Source organism: Tubulanus polymorphus, chromosome 5 (assembly GCF_964204645.1).
Source record: "Tubulanus polymorphus chromosome 5, tnTubPoly1.2, whole genome shotgun sequence".
Classification (NCBI taxonomy): domain Eukaryota; kingdom Metazoa; phylum Nemertea; class Palaeonemertea; order Tubulaniformes; family Tubulanidae; genus Tubulanus; species Tubulanus polymorphus.
Window position 1 is genome coordinate 8,079,532 of NC_134029.1, and position 23,082 is coordinate 8,102,613.

The 23,082-nt window shown below is 37.8% G+C and overlaps 2 protein-coding genes across 3 annotated transcripts; both read left to right on the forward strand.

Moving 5' to 3' along the window:
- The first annotated feature begins 314 nt into the window (after positions 1-314).
- On the forward strand, positions 315-15,110 carry LOC141906174 (uncharacterized). 2 transcript variants are annotated; one of them, XM_074795403.1, is made up of 11 exons: positions 315-493; positions 2,895-3,019; positions 4,315-4,475; positions 6,109-6,162; positions 6,687-6,822; positions 8,724-8,839; positions 9,162-9,243; positions 9,555-9,830; positions 10,065-10,181; positions 10,437-10,567; positions 10,820-15,110. In XM_074795403.1, the coding sequence occupies exons 1-11, from the start codon at positions 420-422 to the stop codon at positions 10,844-10,846; spliced, it is 1,299 nt and encodes a 432-aa protein (XP_074651504.1). In that variant the 5' UTR covers positions 315-419; the 3' UTR covers positions 10,847-15,110. The 2 variants fall into 2 exon arrangements, with proteins under 2 accessions (XP_074651504.1, XP_074651505.1); XM_074795404.1 differs by lacking the exon at positions 6,109-6,162.
- Positions 15,111-15,751: 641 nt separating this feature from the next.
- LOC141905932 (ubiquitin carboxyl-terminal hydrolase 3-like) lies at positions 15,752-22,265 on the forward strand. The gene is made up of 14 exons (XM_074795042.1): positions 15,752-15,839; positions 16,383-16,443; positions 16,614-16,700; positions 16,990-17,073; positions 17,224-17,314; positions 17,649-17,737; positions 17,843-17,947; positions 18,445-18,558; positions 19,163-19,383; positions 19,999-20,070; positions 20,508-20,626; positions 21,317-21,436; positions 21,566-21,639; positions 21,977-22,265. The coding sequence occupies exons 1-14, from the start codon at positions 15,752-15,754 to the stop codon at positions 22,152-22,154; spliced, it is 1,503 nt and encodes a 500-aa protein (XP_074651143.1). The 3' UTR covers positions 22,155-22,265.
- Positions 22,266-23,082: the final 817 nt, after the last annotated feature.

Consider the following 23,082-nt stretch of genomic DNA (forward strand, 5'->3'; position numbering starts at 1 on the left):
AGATATTTTTAGTAACACAAAAGATTAAAAGCTCTTTCTCTGAATTTTCAAACAGAAAAAAATGGATACATTTCTTACCTAAAGCTCTGACAGGATTGAAATCGAATTGCTTGATTGGAAACTGGTGATAACTACCGTAGCGTGCGAATGACCCTTTCTGGTATCATCTACTGTCCAAATCGAAACAATCGATTTTCTGTAAGATCCGAGTATGGTATAATAAACAACGAATTGAATTGAATTGAACTGAATTTGAATTCAATACCGACGTCATTGGTTTTTGCATTGCGTGATCTAGCCTAGTGGCTAGCAGTCGAAAAGAAAAATGACAGGAACTGTCCGAATTAATCGCTTATTTTATCATTCCAGCGCTTACCTCGTCGGTAGGCCGCTAAATTAGGATATGGGATTATTATTGAATGCATTTTCGTCAATCTGAAGGAGGAATGGATAATGACACAGTTCACGAAGACCAGCAGACAAAGAAACAAACGTAAGTAGAGAGTCCACAAAAGAAGAAAGTGTGTGACACACACTTGACAAGTCTCTCCTGACCTGTGAGATTCAATTCAAATTTACAAATTTAAAGATAAAATTGTGAATAGTGTGATTGATCATTGCTGTCTTTTGACGCCTTGTGACCCACACCACAGTATGGTGGCTGAAAGGCCCACAGGGGCTCGTTACGATAGCTGGGGGTCCAAAATCAAAGATTTGACCCAGTATCCTAGGTACCACCTATAAAAAAAGAAAAGGGAGCTAACATTTTGACATACTAGAATTGACCTTCTCATTTCAATCGCTCATAACTTTGTAACCCATCGACCGATTCGCTCGAAATTGGTTTCGTTTCATTCCTAAGAGGTTACTTTTTCGTTTGAGACCTTCCGCGACAAAATCGGATAAGAGACACCCGAGAAATCACGACTCAAATCCGAAAAAACGAGTCAAAATAGCCAAAGCCGGAATTACTAGGACGTCTCGGAGTAGTCGATTCCCGAAGAAAAACGATGAGTTGACGCGGTTCCCGGACGTTAATCTTCACATATCATACATCGCTGGAAAGCTTATGAACTGACCTTATTGAAAAATGCGTTTATTTGATAATCCGTTCCGAAACCGGCGACAAGCGAGGTGATAATACGCACCGAACCGATAAATACGCACTTTAAGCGTCACTGAACCGCCATTGAGGGTGTGACGTCACGGGCTCTGAGGACTGATAAATTCGCGATACGTGATTGGTCGACTGAATATGTCAATTATCTAGCGTTGCATGCTGGGATTTCTCATGACGTCACGCAGTTAATGGCGGCCGGAATACACTTGGAAATCGTATTTATCGCATCAATCTGGATTATCAGCTCGCCAGTCGCGGGTATCGGAACGGATTATCAAATATACGCGTCTTTCAATAAGGTCAGTTCATAAGCTTTCCAGCGATGTATGATATGTGAAGATTAACGTCCGGGAACCGCGTCAAATCATCGTTTTTCGTCGGAAATTGAGCACTTCAAGCCGTCCTAGTAATTCCGGCTTTGGATATTTTGACCCGTTTTTTCGGATTTGAGTCGTGATTTCTCGGGCGTCTCCGGTCCGATTTCATCGGGGAAGGTCTCAAACGAAAAAGTCAACTCTTGGGAATGAAACGAATCTAATTTTGTGTAAATCAGTCGATCGGTTACGAAGTTATGAGGGGTTGAAATGAGAAGGTCAATTCTTGTATGTCAAAATGTTAGCTCCCTTTTCTTTTTTTATAGGTGGTACCTAGGATACTGGGTCAAATCTTTGATTTTGGACCCCCAGCTATCATAACGAGCCCCTGTGGAAAGGCCAAATACAATAATTTTCACACGACCTCGATCATTAGGCCTAGGGCAGGCCTATAGAAAAACACAAAAGTTAAAACGAAATTTATAGAGCAAAAACGAATTTTACCGCGCAAAAACTAAAATATTCGTTTTTGCTCTATGATTTTTCGTTTTTGGGCCCTATCAAAAACGAATTTGTTTTTGCTCTATGCCGGATTTTCGTTTTGCATTTTTCTATAATCGAGGTCATTTGAAAATAATTCATTAGAGCAAAAACGAAAGTTTTTGCTAGGGCGCAGAAACAAATATTATGGAGCAAAAACGAAAAATCATAGAGCAAAAATGAATATTTTCGTTTTTGCGGGGAAAAACGAAAAGTTTGTTTTTATGCGGTGGCAAAAACAAAGTTTTCGTTTTTGCTCTATAGGTTTTGTTTAGTGTTTTTCTATAATCGAGGTCGTGTAGAAATTAATGCATTTGGCCCTTATCAGCCACCATACCACAGCCACAAGGTTTATAGTTTTTTACTGGTCCAGGCACTTTTTTTTATAGATTTTTGTTGAAGATTGCACAGATAGCTAGTGCATTATATTGCACAGATAAAAATGGTGGACTTTCTAAAAAGCACAGTTGAATATAGCAGACTTTCACATATCTTAAGGCACCATCGTTCTAGATTAAATTTTCATTCATGCGGTGTTCTCTGAACAAATCACTGATTTAATAGAAACAATAAGGTTCTGTAAAGGCCTGGACACACTGGTAAAATTGGCCAGTGTGTCGCCGGCGACAGAATCGCCCAGTGTGTCCGGGTACGGCCATCAGTCGCCTCGAGCGCCGTATTAACCAGCCAATCACGGCTCTTCGACGGTTCTCGTGATAGCAAGGTGGCACTAACAGCTGGTTGTTTCAAAATAAGCGGCGCTGTTCGCTGATTTCGCCGTTTGACGAAATCGTCCAGTGTGTCCGGGTCTTTAGAAAAGCCACTGAAATTATCCCCTGGTAAAATTCTTATAAAAAGAAAATTTCTAAAAATGTAGTGTAGAAAGATTAAATGCTGAATTCATATTGTTTCTTCGTCAGAACTCTACCAAAATTGGAAATTTATCTGTATACAGTATGGTTTGAATGTGTGGGACTGATACTCGTTTTGGTTGAATGCTTCCTGGCTGTCGTTGAGTTAATTCTCGATTTGAAGGTCTTTCAAGGTAGGTCATAAATCAAATTTCGCTTCGGTTTCATCAGTTGATGAATATATCTACGAGCGTAATCTGGCTAGTTGGTCTGAAATGTATGAACTATTGAATATCAACCGTTGATAAAATGCTATATCCGTGTTGTGACGATAATATGTGGAGAATCCCACAACAATAATAGTAAGTTCTTGTAGTCCAATGTTCGAGTCAAAGTCTATTCTAAAAGTCATCTTCCGGACTACTGAAGATTACTAAAATAAAATGAATCAGTTGTAGGATCGCAACATCCGTGATAAAACCATGAGTGAAATCCCACAGTAAATGAATTGATAGCTAAAAAGTTTATTTAAAAACTAGAAATATTCCCGGTGGTTGCTACCACCCTCTTTCAGTCAGTCTACTGAATAGATGACTATTAGAATATAGTTGAAACGTTGAATAACTTATTAGTTCAACAAAACATTTTCTAACTTAATATTATTTTTTCGTTATTATTGTGGGATTGTCCACATTTTTTATCTATTGAATAAAGAAAAGAGTTTGAAGTGCCAGAAAATGTGGCAAGCCTATCCTGTTGTTTGGTTAAATATCAGTTCATAAAGAGACAATAGATCCAATTCCACAGATGCTACACAAGTGTGAATATATTTATATCAACATGTCGATCTAGAGCCCGAGAGTCCAAGTAACTGGCGTACTGGGTGAGGAGAAAATCATACACGTTACTAACTACAATCACTAAAAATGTTCAAAGTTTATCTTAAATCATTGATAACTGGGAGAATGTTGATTGCAAAAACATCTTCCGTAATGTATTCCATATTGTAATAAGTGATCTGATATGAAAATTGATAAAAAATTTGATCTATTGACTATGCATTCAATACTAAGATTGACCCACTAAATACGAAATTAAAAGATTTAAAACGAAATCTATCTATTATGAAAAATCTAAAATAAAAAGACACAACGTTTAACAGTAGTTTTTAATCTTATCATCCAGAGCTGCCAACCGTTCCTGATTTTAAGCATTTTGCTGCTATTTTGTCATGAAAACACTGATGTGATTTGTTTGATGGGTACGGACAAGGGTCACTGATAAATTGAACATTTTCTTTCATATCCCATTAAAATGTAACTGGAAAAAAAATCACCTCGTTACTGATCGCTTTAGCAGCCCCGGATATCTATTCTCCCCTCCTCTGAGTGCGGATGTTTAACTATCCACTTGACTTAATATGCGAGAAATCTTGGATTACGGAAAGTTGGACAATGATCCATCATGATTTTTTTTTCACTCGTTTCAGTGGGCGGAAATGTCTCGACGAATCAGAGTCGAGGATCGGCGCCGACGTCCAATCGAAATACGCTCGTGCAAAGTTTAACGGCCGGTTCGACGCCGAATGCACACGTCACCGATAGCCTTCACATTCTGTACATCGTCATACTGATTCTGTTCATGGCAGAGGTAAGTAGTAGTAGTGCACCGTCGGTTCACTGGCGCGGAATTCCTCATGCCGCTTGGTAAATATCGTAGACCGGTGCATCGTCTGTCGATGATCGTTTATATATGTTGAGTCATTGTTTGATTATGGTCCTTAGTGCGAAGGTGATTAACATTCCTCTGTCCTTAAGTGGATGTTTGACTTAAACTGCTATGATCGCTACTAATTAACCGGAATCACACAAGCTTTTTTACCCGGGCCAACAATTCGCACTGGTGGTGCCAAATGGATCCGTGGCTATTTGGCCCGGGCAAAATTTAGGCCCAATCAAAAACATCGGACTAGGCCCATGCCAAATTTTAGCACAGGTTGAATCATTCCAGCTGAACATACTGATAGGTTCTGGAAGCGACTCACCTTGCTTGCCACAGCATTATATTTGACTCTGGTCTGGTCGAGCTCAGTTTGACCAGAGCCAAATTGTTACGTGTTAACGGCCTTTATTTAGTTTTTCATTGAAGGGTGACTCATTTCCCTATGAATTTAATTTTCATGAAATGAACTTTTGAAGATTGATCGAAATCATGAAATAAAACTAGGTTGCCATCTTAATATGGGTCTACGTGAATAGAAATTCCAGATTTATTAAGCGATTTGAATAATTGAGAAGCCCTAAGGATGCTGATAAACTTGTTTCCGGAAGTTTTTAGGCGCAGCGTTCACACTACATTATTTAGACCGGTTTAAATGTGGCCCGTTCCAAAAAAGTCCATTTCAAATTGGTCTGTTCCAATTTGGACCAACCAAAATGACCGATGCAGGTAAATCTAAGTGTGTGTATGGACAGAAACTGGCACAAATTTGCCATCATGCTGATTGATATAGTTTTCAGATTTCATATAGGCCTAATGATTTCTAAGGTATTGCCTAAAAATCAACGTATGCTTATTATTGCACATGTGTTGCTTGCAGTTTCTAAGGTATTGCCTAAAAATCAACGTATGCTTATTATTGCACATGCGTTGTTCGCAGTGCGTCATGTTAATGGTTCGAAAATGTTCTAGAATTTACAATAGATGAACATGGTAAACTGCAATCATCAAAATCGTTTTAATGAATAACAGCTTGGGACTCATAAATCTATCATAGAGGTATAATTTTGGGGTAATAACTCATGGCAACATCTTGCAGACCCAGTCATAACTATCTTAAAGCCAATTTAGCAGACGCGCACTCTGATTTAGCCCGTTTTAAGGAACAGACCCATTTGGAACGGTCTAACTAGTGGTAGTGTGAACACGACTTTAACCTCTGTCCCACGATGGCTGAAACCTTTTTATTAATATGGAACCTATCCAAAAGTGACACTCTGTTCGTCACAGATTAAAAACACCCCGGGACTACTACTACTACACTAGGAATTCAATAAGTTTGTTTGTGATATATGCTTTCGCAATTCAACAGAGTTTGTTTGCTTGAAAAGGTTACAAAACATTATTCCATATTCTTTCTTCTTTGACCTGTCGCGATCAAGCATGAGCACAATTTCTGCTATGACAATGGCATACGTACAATACTTGTTGCATTAGTAAAGCACATTTTGCGCATTTATACGAAACCGGTTACAAACAATAAGAGATCGAATTGTTTTTACAGGTTACGACGAAAATTGTCATACGCCATCGAGATTTTGTCAACCACAAATATGAGGTAATCGTCGCTTGTGACTAGGGTATCCCTGATGCAATTGTGCATGAAATATTGAAAATAATATCTCGTGCTCGAATCCTTTTAAAGGGCCCAGGTATCGGATTGATGTGAAAAATGGATATCACCGCTGAAAAGATTGTGATAAAAATGTGAAAAAAATCGTGAAAATGTGTGAAACTTCAAGCAGTGATGTTTTGATCCCTTTTTTGTGCCCCATAACCACGAAGCTCAGAATCGATGCACAAGTGGTGTCAAAATTTAAGAAATTCTATTTTAATCTGTCCGATCAGTAATGGCTTATTCGTATTGTACCTTAACGTTACAAAAATGAGATATCCGGTTTAAGTGAAAAATCCCGGTATTTTGTGAATAGGAAATTTCCAGAATTGATCAATCCGGAAATAATTACCGGTATATGATATTTACAGACATTTGAAAGGGTCAAAAGACTAAAATGATCGTTCTAAAATTTTCTGTTACCTTCGATGAAGTCTAATCAAATGTCAATATTTGTTTTTTTTTAGGTATTCGATGCTTGTGTGGTATATCTGACATTACTCATCACAATCATTTTACACAGTATAAAACTGCGTATCGTTCGCGACGCGTTGGCGTTTCTAATTGGTCTCAGATTGTGGAAGGTGTCTAATATCATATTTGGTATGTATTGCATGCATACACTTGCAAGGCTACACAATTGAAGGGCACCGAATTCGGCAGGGTTCGAACAAGTCCTGAAAATTCTGGCTAAGTTATAGAAATTATTGATAACAAGGGCGGATCCAGGCTAGTTCCCCCCCCCAAATTCTTTAAGGTGCCCCCAAATTCTTTAGGGAAAAATTTAGTTTTCATTTTATATATTCTAAGAAATAGAAATATGAATTATTCCCTCATCAAATAGCCTTGGAGAACACCAAGATTTCAGAATTTTATAGGAGAGGAGAGGGCCCGGACTTCATGGCTTCAGCTCTCACTACATAAGGGTGCCCTTCGCGATTACATATGTGCCTTTGAGTACCCTGGTACCCTACCCTCAAAATAACCTGCTCCGCCCTTGAATGATTGACGTGGAATAGTTTTGTAGATGAGTAAAAAGTCAACTGGAATTCACAAGAAACGATTGTGTAGATTTATTGGACTGAAACGATAACGTTTGGGCTCCGACAAACAGCCATAAACAGGAAACAGTAATAAAAACTCATATAATACCTTAGCAGTTGGGATGAGTAAACAAAACTTATATAAGGCTCATTATAGGGGGAAAAAAAGCTTAGCGCTTTTATCATATTACTGTAATATAAGTAATTCAAGTAATATAAATGTTAATGAAATTTTTTTCAACTACTATCCATTACATCTTATTACTTCATATTACTGTAGATTACTATGAGTTACATCTTATTACTAGACATTACTCTATAGGCCTATTACTATTGGTTACATTATTATGGATAGCTGTTAGTTACTTAGGTAAGATATTTGGAACAGATTAGGCCTTCATTACTCATATTAATTATATTACAGTAATATGACAAAAGTGCTAAGCTTTTTTCCCCCTATATTGAGCCTCAGGTGACCAGAGATGAGAATTCCCCGCGGATCCGCGGTTTCCCGCGGATTTCAGTATTGAAAAATATCAATTTTCCAAATAGTCCAAAAATGATGTAAAAATATGGGGGGGGGGTGATGATCTCACTCAATTGGTCCGGCGCGATCGGTAATCAGGTGAACCGTAAAAGCGTTCAGTGCCTGTTTTACTTATCGTCACGTAAAAGTATCGCATTTCAATGCATATTCATTGCAACACAGTGATTTTGTATGTACATTTGTACTACGATGAGTTTGTATGTATTTTATCGATCGGTTGCAGACACGCACGCACAGCAACAGTAGTAACGTATATAGGTCTACTTACTGTTGCTGCGTGTGTGTGGCGAACGCTTTCGGATATTATACACTACTTGGTGATGATTTTTAGTGAGCATTCATCGGCGCATTTTTACTGCAATAATTCAGGGCTCGACCCGTAATGCATGAGATGCTGAATGTCATCAAATGAGGATGTACCACATTGGAACTAGCCATTACCTTCCAAAATATAATAGTCGTTCATGGGTTCGAGATCGCTCTAAGTGCTCGGAAAACGTATTTAATTTCTAAAATTTTCTTGGGGGAGGGCCCCCAAACCCCCCAGAAATAGCTTCGCGCCTTCGGCGCTCGCTAGTGCTGACGGCGTAGCCGTCAGCTGGTTCGCGTATGTCACTCAAGAAAAATAACCCGCGGATTTTACAGGTCGGCGTTCTCATCCCTGGGTGACAAAACTAGCACTAAAACAACAAGGGGTACTATAGTACCCACCTGTGCAGTCCTACGGTGTTTGATTTGGTCGTAGCCAATGTTTAGTTTATTTCCCAGTAACACCTTTTTGGATTGTTAGTAAATAGAAATTAAAAAAGTATGCGTTATAGAATTGGAAGATTGATGAACCAATACCGGGTATCGTCCGATACCAGATATCGCCTGCCAGAATTGATTATGTATTTCTGGAACATCTCTTCCAGGTGCTTCGGTTAAAGAACGAAAACAATTGGAACAACATATCTACGCGTACAGAAAAGCTAGGCTCTACGCAGAGGAAAGGGTTAATCAACTTATACAAGAATTAAGTAATAAACAGGTAGGTTATGCGCCGTCAATGCTATGAATAGTTGGCTTTAAATGTCTGCAATAAGGACTAAGATTGTTACGTACTTAAGTGGACTAGGACTTATCCTAATCTACATGTATGAAGAAGTGAAACTAATGGTTAAATGTTGAAATATTGAGAATTTCTATTCATTATTCATTATTTTCATTTTGGATGTCATTCTAAATTTAGTTTGGTATAAAGTCTTTGAATTTTGAATGTTGTTTATTAGGATTGCTCCCAATTAGCCCAGCCCTTTGTCAATTCTCTTTACTTTCATAAGAATATTCAGTTGTCAGTTGTGTTTTTTTAGGTTGAAAATGAGAAGTTGAAAGAAATAATCAATACATCAGGGAAGACTTGTAACACGAGTACGGAACTTATACGAAAAAGAGGTATGTGTTCGGCCTAAAACTTATCATCGGTCATCATGCTATCGGGTTATGCTCCGAAACTTAGGAATATTTCTAATCTAATGGAATACACATCTTTAGATTCACAGCATTTCAAAAGACACTTAATAAGTCAATTGTTCCAGGCACATTCCGTCCTGTGGAGCGCATAAGAACTGTTTCTATAGGATTTTTGCACTTAAGAAATGCATTTATTTATTTATTTATTGGGTTTAGAAACTGACTTGGATTTTTAGGCTAAAAAGCATTGCATTATATCAATTGGTGAATTTAAAGTTTCTACTTGCTTACAGTTGGAAGATGGGATCGAAGGAATAGTCAAGAAGGAGGCGTTTCCGAATTTCACGAGGAACACATAACTCCTCAGTCGTTGCGGAAATGCCACGCGACGTTGACCGGTCAGCAACAAAGTCCGTCTGCCGCCGCCACCGCGAGAACGGGCGTAAATAATAGTCAGAATAATTCACAATGTGCTAGTCGACGTGATAGTATTGACGATCAAATATCGGACACCGTCAATAGCGGTGGAAAACTTGAAGTTACGGATACGAATGGGGATGTTATACAAGGTATTCGAAATTAATGACGATCTAAAATGACATTCCCAAATCGGTCATTCCTGGATATAATGGAGTTCTGAAAGGACGAAATTTCAAATTTTGAGGAAGCGTCCGCGTCACTTACATCATATCTCAATTGAAATAATCCTCAATTTAAATGGCTACCAGTTAACCATATTAGATCTCATTAGTGCAGATTTTTAGTGCTGGTGCATTTATGATGTTTTATTTATCTACTTTTAGCTGTAGCGGAAGTACACAGTGCAAAACCGTCTTCTGCTGGTTATCACAATCCTACATTTATCAACGACAAGGAAGTCGTATTATCTGCTGTTAACCTCGATAACTACATATGTACAGGTAGGGAAAATACCAAGTGTTGATTGAAAAAACCCTGCCAAAAAACACCAGGACCCTGTTCCATAGTCAGTCACCGATTAAGTCTTTCAGTTGAAATTAGTTGGTTTATGGTTAAACATGAAGTCAAATCTCAATGATTGCGAAACAACTTCTACTATTCAGGGAGGCATTTTAGTTGGTGTGCGCCGTGTGCTATCCCCTTTTAGCCTGGTTAGCACGAGACAGCCTAAAAATCTAAGGGCATTTTTTTTTCAGGTGATTTAAAAGAAAAAGGAATGGTGCGATCAGCTAGTCAGGCGTCGTTCGAACCATCTTTCTACGAAGCGTTTAGTCCGGAAGAGATGGAGGTCATACGTAGAATAGCATCTGTACAGAAACACTGTGGGGTACGTTTACGTTTAACCTATCAAAAACATACATTTTGCCATAGTTTTAGCAGTTCTACATTTTCAGGGGGGGTACATTCTATCTTAAAACATGAAGAGAAATTAAATCCCGCATGAATGTTTTTGTATATTTCAGGATCTGTTGAGAAAATATCTTCTCTCTCTGGCAGATACTGCTTAACTCTCTCAGACTTGAGTGTCTTAGCATGGCTACTCTCTTTTTAAGTCTTAATCCATCTATCTTTTTTGCAGGAAGGGGTGCCAATGACATCTTTGTAATGATTTCTCAATATTTTTCCGGAGGTATCGATCTCAAGACGTACATATCTTTCATGGAGTACAGCTGCAACATATCTTACAGTTACGTTGATCTGATTTTTAGGCCAATCAAATGGGAAAAACATTTGATGGAGAATCTTAATCATGAAAACAATGATTTTACTTCTCCGGGCACTTGGATATTCATGTTTATAACATTGATTTTCTCGGCAAATCCAGGATTAGCACCTAGACCCAATTTAAGACTTCATTCAAACCTGATATAAGACTCGGCCTGGGTACAAACCCCTGTTTTATGTGGCATCACCACATATATATGCAGACCAAATGAAATAAATTTTTCTGTAGCAGTCAATGGCTCAATGAAACGTAATTAAAGAAAGTTGCATGATGGTATCAGGTTTGAACCCCTGTTGGGGACTGTGCAACTGATCCAGAGGTAGTTTGCTATCTGTAAAATATCACAATCTTGAGTATTAGCGCGATGTTCTGAAAACTCAGTTGTTGTTATACATGCATGTTTCTGATCTTATTTTCAACACACTACATAAAGCAGGGATGCAAAAAAAGCATTTAGAGTAATATGAAGATCTGAAGATTACACACGAAAATTGTTTGCATTTCCGTTAAACCAGCGTTCGCTGGAGTTAATTTTTGTTTATCAGAATGGGTGAATGTATTTTATGTGAATGAAAGATCTTTCAGTGAAAAGTGTGTGGTGTTTTGATGATAAAAAATGGACACAAATATATTGTTTCGATAAAAAGGGACACTCAGGCACTTTGAAATTTTCTTTTTGCCAATTTGGTTTTATCCATATGCAAGATTGCCCTTTTGGCTAGATTTGGACCCGGCCTTTTAAATCAAGACTACGTACCTTTGGACCGATGTATTTGTTAAATGTGTTTAGTGAATTTGTATTCACTATTTTCTTGTACAGTATTCTTGATGAATTAACGACATTTCATACAGTATGATACCATAGTTTGAAACTCCAGTAGCAATTAATTGAAATACTATAAGCAATAGTATTCGCCTCGTTTGCTTGTTTATTTCTTCTTGAAAAATCATGTTCACTATGAAAATAATGTGTGCTTTTATAAAGCGTCTCCTCTTTTTGCTTTAAGAACTTATTAGCTTTTTTAGAAAAAAAAAATGTAATATATATGTATTATGTAATGAAGATTATTTTTTATGATTATTAATAATGTAAACCCCAGCCACTAATGAGTGTCAGAATATGTGAAACGCAAAACAAATACAATTTGAAACAAGGTTTCTTGATGAAAAACCAAGCTATGGTTACAACGTTGGAAGAATTTGGAGATTACTGATTAAGGGTACTCGAATCAGGGTACTTATTCGAGAGGAGGTTTTCCAGTCTGCAAGTACAACTCAACATGGATGCCTCTGAAGACTTGTTTTGGGTGTGATTTTCCATGTTTTCTGACACGCTTAGGATGGTCTGGGTTTGATAGGAGGCATTTCCGTCCGAAATGATTAATTATAATGATGTTTAAGAAGTATTGTTGTATATATGTATACTGTGTAGATCACTGTGAATGTTTTACTGAATTATATTTTTCCCAAATTTCTTATCAATCATGAATTAGTCAAATGATTACATTCCGGGACTAAGTTCCACAGTTGTGCATTGAGATTTTACTCAAAAGCTTTACCAGAACTGGCCTAGCCGATATCATCCTCCCCCCATTAGGGATTCGAACCTGATGGCATCGCTACACTCAGCCACGGCACAAAACCCTGCCTCACGAGACCGGGTGCGCAGGTACATACGCAGGTTTGCTGGGAGAAAACATGCAGCACCAGTCAGATTGCCTGTTGTATAATGGCTAAGGCAAATTTCACAGATAAACTACGAACAGAAAAACCTGGGCTGAAATAAAATGGGATTTCTGATTGGCTAATCATGAGATTATCTAAGCTGTACATATAGCTGCGTACCCAGTCTAGTACGGCAGGGTTTCGTACCAGGGCGAGTCTCGATGCCATCAGGTTCAAATCCTTGTTGGAGGATAGCCGATTTTAACTCGAGTGAAAACTTCACTGCAAACTGTCCAACCAAGTCCAGCCTTGCAATGATAAATTTCCGTCTTTTTTGCCCAGACTCTATCTGGTTTATTAAAACGAATATTTTACCGAATTATATTTTTTGCAAATTTCTTATCATAATTATGAATTAGTCAAATGATTACATTCCGGGACGAAGTTCCACAGTTGAGTTTAATCAGAGCAAATGAACTTGCCGATTTAAACTTTTAAATGTAACCGGAAACTGTGGAACGGTTCCCAGCCTTGCAATGATAATTTCCGTCTTTTTTGCCCAGACTCGATCTGGTTTATTAATATTGTAATTAGTCATATTAGATTTGGATGTCTTTGTATATGTAGCTGTTCATTGCTACGGTTTTATTGTTGTAGTATTAACATACTACTGATATTTCCCCTGCAACTCATTACTACTTTTTAACCCAAAAAAGTTCACACGAATAACAGAAACTTTGCCAATTTAATAAGAGTTCCCGTGGTAATATAATTGTACCATGTTTTGTGTATTGGTGTCAAGAAATTGAACTTCTTTCAGGGGCAGATCCAGGGGGCTAGCGAGACTTTTTACAAGTCCATCAAATAATTTTGCGTGCCCTTTTCTATTTTGTCAACTAAGATAATTGGTGCATTTCAGTGCGGTAGTACCCCTAATATTGACTTCGTGAACATCGAAGTACCAAGTACCCTTCAGTGCGGCATACACATAATATTGTCTTTTTGACATCCAAGCACCGTTTTGGGATGTGACAAGTCCTTCAAAACCACCAGCCTCTGGATCCGCCCCTGTCATTGTTGATGGTCAACTGTAAAGGGTCAACACCCAGTTCGACGCTTAACCAGAAAATGTGAAACTCACTGGTTTCATTGAAGTGATAACAATGTGTATCTCATTTTCTTATGAATATTGTCACAATTATCAGACCTGTCCCCCTCATTAGGTGAAATACATGTGAAGTAGATGAATACAACTACAGATTTATAAATACTAATGGTTATTAATTTACAAGTGCTAAATTTTGAGCTAATAGCATCGTACTAACAAGTGTTTGATGATAAGCTAATTATTTGAATGCGTATATTTTGATGATTGAAGTCATTTGAAAAAGAAAGTGTTTTTGTTTGTTTGCTCTATCACCATGTTGATGACCTATCGAAATAAAAATAGAGATGACTTCAGTAATGCGATGAGTCAGCCAATGACGACTTAAGCTTGACTGTATATTTCAAGACAACAACACCAACAAATTTGTTTGGTTGATTTCTAACAAAATCAATCCATACATTTTCAGAAACGGCTGGCTCTCTGAAAATTTTTTATTATGAAATCTGTTTTATTTTTTTTAATATGTTCAGTTATTGCGCTATTGGGGAATAGAACTTCAAATTTCTCAATTATTCAATCTTTTAGGTCTTTATTGATAAAGACCCAGTTCCACTTGACGCTAGTAATTAAACCTTGGAAGTCAAATTCAACTTTATAATATCTGTGGAACTGGGTCTAGATTTTTATTATGGACTGTCTTAACATAGCAATTCAAGCAATTCATGGACATCTTATAACCCACTTATGTTTGCATACGAAAGCTGCATTATTTTTTTTTTTCGTGTTACAAATTCCAAATATAATGGATTAATTGATAAATCACTCATAGCAAGCAGCATGACAAAAAACCTGCATTAGATTATTTGCTCAAATCCTGCACTCATCAGGACCAGTGTTAAAATCTGCAAAATTGAAATTTTGAACTGGCCGCTGGTTGCCATGAATTTGAAAAATATCGTCTGTACCTCAGATGATCATCATTCCACAATGTTTTTTTTATATTAGAAAAAAACTGTGATCTTTTATAAATAAATCAATGACGTCATACTATGGATTTTCTATCAATTAGTCAAAATCGTTTGTGACAATGTGTTGAAATCGTAATTTAATTATTCATTTGAATTATCCTGATTTTATTTATTTTATTTCTTTCTTAATGATTTGAAGTGGATGGAGACTCATGCTGAAGTTTTGTCTGTAAATTGCAAAAACTAATATTATCATGTCTTTAATTCTTAGTTTTAGAGAACAGTGTATTTTTCGTTTAACATGTAAAAGATTCTGTATTTATTAGCACTACTGCGTGTTAGTAACATATATCCATAGAACTCAAATCAAATTGTTGATTTGAGTTCTATGATATATCATTAATTTTATCCCAATTTTTGGGTTCTGTGTATAAAATATACTAAAATAAATTAAAAAAACATTTTTTTCCTAAAAAGAAAATTGTTTAAATTATTGCTGGATTTTGTCGATAAAAAGGAAAAGGATTCTGATAAGGAGTTCCAAATCAAGACCAGACAAGGATCGTGAAACGTAAATAAATAAACGCGATCAATAATTTCCGACATTTTTCATATCATGTGATCGGATGTCGATCATGTGACCACCGCCGTAAATTTATTATCGCGTGTATTGATTTTATAGAAATAGTGCGTCGATTGATGAGTATATGCGTGCAAATATATGAAAATTCCGTCCGAAAATTACACCGAATTTTAACTAATGACTTATTTCCTCAATAAGTATTAGACTAATCGTGGGTTTTGGATCGTTTTTTCCATTTCGTTCGGAATAAAAATTCGTCCAATTGGGCGGGCACCTGCTGCTACATAGAAGAATCCAGCGAAAAAGACGAAAAATACCAATTTAAACGGCCTGAATTCGGAGTCGTGGTAAAGGTTCGAGCCCGTTTCGGTAGCGCTACGTGTCAATTCGATCGTATACTCGACTAATACCGGGGTATTCGGCGCACAGGTTATGCGCCAGCGTCGCAATTTACCTTCAAAATGGAATGTCCTCATTTGACGGAAAGCATATGCATTACGACACCCTCCTCTATACCCGATGGAAGCCCTTCTGATTGGTGTTGTTCAGGTATATGATAGTTATTTTTGCATTGGGTCTAGTGTAATTTATACGTTCGGTTTGATTTTTTCGACACAAATTGATGCATGCCGCTGCCAAAATGTTTTGAAAATGGTTCTTCGAATCACGAGGACAGGTCCGATGCAGCGGGCAGTCACTCGGCCCCTGGTCCGGAGGGCACTCGTAAACTCAAATCAAGGCCCGCTGCTCAAGCTGGTGGGCCTGTTTCAAATGGGCTGGTTTTAACCTTAAAAAGCTACCAGCCCCGCCCAAAGTTGGGGCTCGCATCGCCCGCAGCTTGTAGACACCCTTTCAAACGATTCAGATTGATGCTGGTACCAAACCCCCAGAGACATGCGCATCTAACTCTTGCGCAGTGCTGTTCAAATCAGTCGTCTAATTCCCAATCACTCCTTTCTTTATCAAATAAACACATACAATTCACAGTGTGATGATAATTTTTTGTCTTACATTACAAAAATTTGTTGTAATAAAGTTCTAAATAATTTCTTTGATTTTATTAAGTTGTAAATATTTTCTTAAATGATTCAGCGTGTAAGACAAATCGTAGTCCATGGATGTGTTTGGCCTGTGGGGTTGTGAACTGCGGTCGGTAAGTAGGCCTACTGGTGCCCATCGATGAATTATCGGCTCAAGTGGCCTAGCTAGATTTGATATTTGAAAAGGGTACATTCAGTCAATTTAAAGCACAATTTCTAGCTGAAATGGCCCTAGATAGTACGGTATCTGTCAACAACTGGAAACATTTTTTTCTCATTTCAGGTACGTATCTGCCCATGCTTTACGTCATTATGAGGAGGACCGACAGCATTGTGTGTGCCTCGACTGCCAAACATATGTTGCATTTTGGTAAGTTTCTATGTTGTTTTCAGGGGCATTTTTTGCATAATAGCTGCATCTTTCAAATCAAACAAGGAGTCCTTAAAACCGTGACTTAAAGTCAGTTCTCTAGACCAAGTTCATAGATGGTTAAAATCATTTATTGTCAACCAAAAAGTTATTGGTCTACATTCAAGTTTTTTTGAATGTTTCATGCATGTCTCCAATTGAAATGGCTCGAAGAAATCATTGGGTCTGTGAGTTGTCACTTTGTTCCGAAGTTTCTGATTTTTCTGTTAATTTCACCCATTTTTTACAGTTATGCATGTGATGACTTCGTTATAAATGATACGTCATCAAATAAAATTGATCAAGTTCGTAAAGTCTTGCAAGATTTAGAAAGGTAGGGTATTCAGAAGCAATTTGTCACGAAAAAAATCTTGGGGAAAATATACATTAAGGCATTTCGATGTCAAAGGGAAAATAAAGACTGACCCACAGATGCGATACTTTATTTACCCGAAGGATTTTCTTTGTGTGTATTTTGTAACAGCGCTCACAAGTCAAACAGGGAAAATCAGGACACAAAGAGAAGAAAGACGTCAGTTGTGGAATCTGCTGAATATCACAAGAAGCTCAAAACGGTAGATTATTGTTATTATTATTTTACTTGGAACTTGTCACATCCCAAAAGGGCACATTAATGTCCACAAAGGCATTGAAGGAGCACTACAACACTGAAATGTATGAATTATCTTTTTGACAAAATAAAAAAGGCACTTTCATGGACTTAAACAAATCTTACAAATCCCCTGGATTCAGAGCCACCCCTGAAAGGCTCTAACTACATAGCATTAATGTATGAATTTTTCTCATGATTTGTTGTACGTCAATCTCATTGTATTGAGGGAGTTTATGAAGGCAGGCTTTCAAACACATACACATGTGTTGTAAAATCCATTCTATTGTACGTTACAGGACGATGGTGCTACTAAAAAACCCCGGTCATCGGGTCTCCGGAACTTAGGGAATACATGTTTTATGAACGCAGTTTTACAATCACTCAGGTATCGCGCTCGCCTGACGAGGAACTCGTAAAACGCTCGATTATTTTCTAGCGGCTGAAAAATAATCTATTCACGTCGAAATGCGATTTTTTTTAACCTTTTAAGTAACATCCATGAATTCTGTGGTTACATCAAGCAACTTCCTCCAGTCGAAAAACCGCCGAAAAGGAAAGTACGGCATACACGTCGAACGAAAGAAGAGGAAGACTTGTAAGTTCAAATCTTAACTTTTATCTTATTTGGGACAGCAGGCTATTGCATTGCATTCACTTATCTATACATTCCTTCATTCATCTGTTGAAATGTACACCCCTCCGACCATAGATGGATCAAGTTATTTTGCAAACGTTTGAAGATGCTTCAATGGATTATCTTGATATTTGGTTTAACATGTATCTACCCTAAACATATCTGCAGCCCAAAAAACTGGCCCAGGCAAGTATGGTTGACTGGCAGCCATTTTTGTCAGAATTAGCAATTTTAACACATTTTATGTGTCTCATGGACACCGGTGTTTTTTATGGGAAATTTTGAAGACGCTTCATCAATGATAACTCTGTTAATTCACTATATTGGATATTGAAATTGTCAGATTTTCAAGCATTTTACCAAGAAGGCACGCTGTCCTTGGACCCCTCGTTTATTCCGTTGAGTACCACTGAGGGCATACTTAGGTAACAGGAAAGGTCTCGTTATTATTGTTATAGTTTACTGGTGGAGGAACTGAGGAAGACTTTAATAGCTTTGTGGCAGGGAAGTAAGCAAGCTATATCCCCCGATAATCTGTTCTCTGTTATATGGAAAGTGGTCCCTCGATTCAGGTATGTCTTAAAACCCAGTGCGATAATTTTTTCCATAAACTTTTTTGTGTATGTTCGATGTTTTAAAGTATAAATGTAAAAAATAATGGCCAGTTAAGTTATAAAACCCGTGTACATGTCCCTAGCCATAAATTCTTGACTTGTAACACAGTAACAAACCAGAAATATTTGGTAAACTTCACAGACACAATGAGGAAGAAAAAATTTCTCAACCCACTGGGCACCACTTAAGAGAGCATTATGTGTGGGTTCAAGGTTACCTCTGATGGCGAGAGAGTGCTGACAAGAACTCAGGATCTCTCAGGGTGGCCACTTATCCAGAAATGTGGAAGATTAAGGGAATTTTCTTTTAAAAAGTTAACGAATAGTTCTGGGAATTTTATAAAAAAGCTAAAAATCAGGGAAATATGTGGAGATCACTAAATGGCTTGTATAATCAAACAGTTTCCATCTATGTCTTAACATATTTGACTGTGTTGATTTATTGGATTCTTAGTGGATCAAGTCGGGGAAAACAACGTGCATGTCAGGGAGACTGCGCACCTCTTGATAGCAAATCTTGCGGATAACATTCGTTGTTTGAAATGATTTATCCGTATTTCAGAGGATATCAGCAGCAGGACGCGCACGAGTTCATGCGATACCTACTCGACCGGCTACACACCGAACTACTGACGTTGCTTCCGTATCCCGATAACAACAGTCCGTACATCGGTCCGAAGAACAAAAGCACAATCGTCACGGCGATATTCGGCGGATTGTTGCAGAATGAGGTCAATTGTCTTATATGCGGGATGGAATCGAAAAAACATGACCCTTTTCTAGGTGATTAGATAAGTGAATTTTAGATGAAATGAACCATGTAGAATATTTCAATGCGGCCGCTCCCTCTTAACATTAGCTGTACACTTGATTGCTTTTAGTTCTTTGCAAAAATACAGTATCCACAAATTTTGGTATACATGAAATCAGGATTTCCCTCGATGTATTATACTAAGTGAACTTCTTGGGCCAGGTCAACAATAGATACTTATTCATTATAGTTCAGACCAAAGTAGGTTCATTTCAGTCCTATATGAGCAAAATTAACAAGTCCATTTTGGTCTCATGTCTGAATTCTGGAACTGAACAGATCATTGGAATTCTTAGCCCTTTCATTAAAGGGCTCAGAGATGTTGCTATCTTTCGATACAGATTTTGATTAAATCACAGTACACCGCACCGTGGGGTAGACACAGTATGGGATGGGCCAATTGTACACATAATAGCAGTGTAAAGGCATTGAAAGGGTTAATTTATGAACTGGTCCCGTGTTGTTTTGATAGGTTATCATTTTCAGCTAAGCGTTGAGATTCGTGTTAACGATTGAATCTGCTATTGATTGTTGAAATCTCTTTATCGTTGAATAGAATTCTAAATTGATGCGTTGCAATATTTCAGACCTATCGTTAGATATTCCACCGGAGTTTTCCTCGTCGAAGTCAAAAGGAGGTGATCTGTGCAATTTATCAGGTTAGTTAACACGACTTTTCTAAACTAAGATGTTGGTACGCCGGCTTCGTCATCTTACAGGGTGGCCACTGACCTGAATCAGAAAAATCTGGGAAAGCTAATCTTACCAAAAACCTGGAAAACTCTTGGAATTCAGAGATAATATTATTGACCGTGTTTCAATAAAAAATTGATTAATTGGAACATTTTATACCTAGAAATTTCTCTGATTCACTCAGGGAATTTAATGTAATCACGGAAAACTCAGGGTCCAGTTCCACAGTTCCAAGTTACGATTTAATTCTTGAGTTAACTCATCGAAAATGAACTAACTTTAACTCGGAGTTAATTCTAACTCACAACTGTGGAACTGGGTCCTGGGAATTTGTAAATGGGGGGAAAGCCACTTTGCAAAAATGGATGTTTCCTTCTTGCTCTATATGATATTTTTCCTGCAGATTGTTTGAAAAGTTTTACGGATGTCGAAGAATTAGAAGAATCCGAGTTGTATATGTGCAGTAACTGTAAACTAAAGCAAAGGTCGACGAAAAAGTTCTGGATCCGAAGTCTACCGAATGTAAGTTGGTAAACAGCCCGATTGAACTGAACTTCTTGGAAAGTGTTGCGTTGCTGGGCGGGTATTAATTTCGAACCCTGGGCAAGACGAGAGTCAACACAATGTCACATTGTGTTGATTCTCATCCCAGCAGCTATTGGGTACGCAGAGCTATTAACTGTTCCTGATTTTCAGTATTTGTTACTATTTTATAACAAGAAATACTGATCCCATTTGTTTGATGCATATGTTACTGAGGGTCTTACTGGTAATTACCGATTAATTTGAACATTATCTTTCACATTTCAATGAAATGTTTCTGAAAAAAATTCAATTTGTTACCGATAGCACTTTTTGGCAGGTTGGCAGCCCTGAGCGGCTGATCTCAATGATAAAGCAACTCGGACTCAAAATTTTGAAATTTGTTAAGGAACAGTTCTACCTGACGAAATCCATTTAAGCTAGTCAGACGTAGACTATGTAGTATATATATAAAAGACCGACAATATTTAAGATTTATAGTGGAAAATACCGGTAGATAAACTGGTGTTTCATGTAGAATGGATTCATTTCTTAAGTTCTTATCTTTGAAGACTACCCAAAATGTCGGTTTAACCAATTTCGTTTTTACTAATCATCAGTGTAGTGGTTCTTTTAGGTTCTATCGGTATCGATGGCCGAAGTGTCACCAATGTTTTGTGTTCGTTTCAGGTATTATGTCTACATCTAAAGAGATTTCGATGGAGTACGTACTTCAGAGTGAAGGTTGAGACTTACGTACACTTTCCCGTGCGCGGCTTGGATATGAGTCGTTATGTGCTCGACAATCTGGTAAGACATTGATAGTTCACTGATTTATACGGCCTAGTAACACGTTGGATGATATAATTGACTCACCGATGCTGAATGCTTTGTTTCTGAACGGGTTTTCTTAAGTTTTCGTAAATCGTGTATTTTCAGCACGAAACTAGGAATAGTTTTCTGGGCAGTAATGAATATGATTTAGCAGCTGTTATTGTGCATCATGGATCCGGGTAAGTTTTGATAAAGTTTTGATTTGATAGGTCTTCGGGTGAATGTTTTTCTTGGGGGTAGTAGCCTTGAAAGTGCTTCTCAATTTGGTTGGCGTTGAGGCTATAAACCTGTTGTTTCTCCTAATCGGCCTAGTCATTTTGTAAATCGCAATAAAATTTGTAATCAGTTCATTTCTATAGCTTGATTTTACAAAAAAGTTATGCACAGGATAGATAGGCTTCTAGTGGGGTCAACTTTTTAGCTCAGCAGAAATGAGAAACTAGTTATCACTCGTTTATCATGTTTAATGATTGGTCCCTTATTCATTTCTCCGTCCAATTTTGTGTATAATTACAGAGCTGGCTCTGGCCATTATACGGCGTATGCTATGCACGAAGGACGTTGGTATAACTTCAACGACAGCACTGTGACCGTGTGCGACGAGGAAACCGTCGCGAAGTGTAAAGCCTACATTCTGTTCTACGTTCGTCGCGAGCTCAAATTACCCGACTACTTGACGCCTCACATGAAGTGACGCGATGGATAGCGAGATGGATAGCGAGAGTAGTACGAATCGATTGTTTAGATCGTCGGGAAGGTCACGCGAGTCGAACAGTACGATACGATCTTCGTAAGGCTATCATCGAATTCGAGGATCCTGCATATCAACACGTGAACCCATTCTCGAATGACTGGCTTCAGAAACGGGTTTAACAACAGCACGCGATGCTTGGAGATTTTTATGCATACAAAAAATACTTAATAGTACTTAGTAGAAATTTTTGATCAGGAAATTGCCAGATAAATGCCGAAGAGTGCTGGAGATAATTTGAAAATTAAAAAGAAAATACTACCCCAGTGTGTTGAGTAACGAGCATACCGCTATATAGCGTCTTCACCACGGTGCAGTGTATCGTTATTTACTAATATTTCTATGTTTGACAGGTGCTGCCATCTTTCACTAGAGATAACTATCGATGCGGTGTACTAGCCTAGCATGTTTTTAAAATAGGAAACATGGGCGATACTTATGATGTTTAACGAAGTCTTGATGGCAGTAGAATATATATTTCTTGGTTCATATCATCGAGTGCAACTGATCTCTACGGGTCATAAACATACAGCAACTCGCCATCATCATTCTTTCAACCATATCTAGTGGGATACCGTTGCACTGAAATGTTGTGTAAGTAGAAAAAATGTGTACGCTAGGCTAAGTGCTTTTTAAGACGATGTACCTTTCGACGGGCATGATCACTGTTGTTAAGTCTTACGAGTGATATAAGGACACTTTGATTAATGAAAATACAAAAATTAAAAAGGTCTACGAGAATTTTTAGAAGAGGAATATGATTATTTCGGAATTTCTGCTTTCATAGCATTGTTGCCCAAGTTCAAGTTGTTCATCTTCTATCAAACTGGGTCCAGGCATTCGTAATGGTTATTGTGTACGATGTGTTGGA

Coding starts and splice junctions, on each gene's coding strand:
- LOC141906174 (XM_074795403.1), top strand. CDS start 420: ATGCATTTTCGTCAATCTGAAGGAGGAATGGATAATGACACAGTTCAC. Junction 8,840..9,161: donor AAGAATTAAGTAATAAACAG/GTAGGTTATGCG, acceptor GTGTTTTTTTAG/GTTGAAAATGAGAAGTTGAA. Junction 10,182..10,436: donor CGATAACTACATATGTACAG/GTAGGGAAAATA, acceptor TTTTTTTTTCAG/GTGATTTAAAAGAAAAAGGA.
- LOC141905932 (XM_074795042.1), top strand. CDS start 15,752: ATGGAATGTCCTCATTTGACGGAAAGCATATGCATTACGACACCCTCC. Junction 16,444..16,613: donor GGGGTTGTGAACTGCGGTCG/GTAAGTAGGCCT, acceptor TTCTCATTTCAG/GTACGTATCTGCCCATGCTT. Junction 17,074..17,223: donor GTCTTGCAAGATTTAGAAAG/GTAGGGTATTCA, acceptor ATTTTGTAACAG/CGCTCACAAGTCAAACAGGG.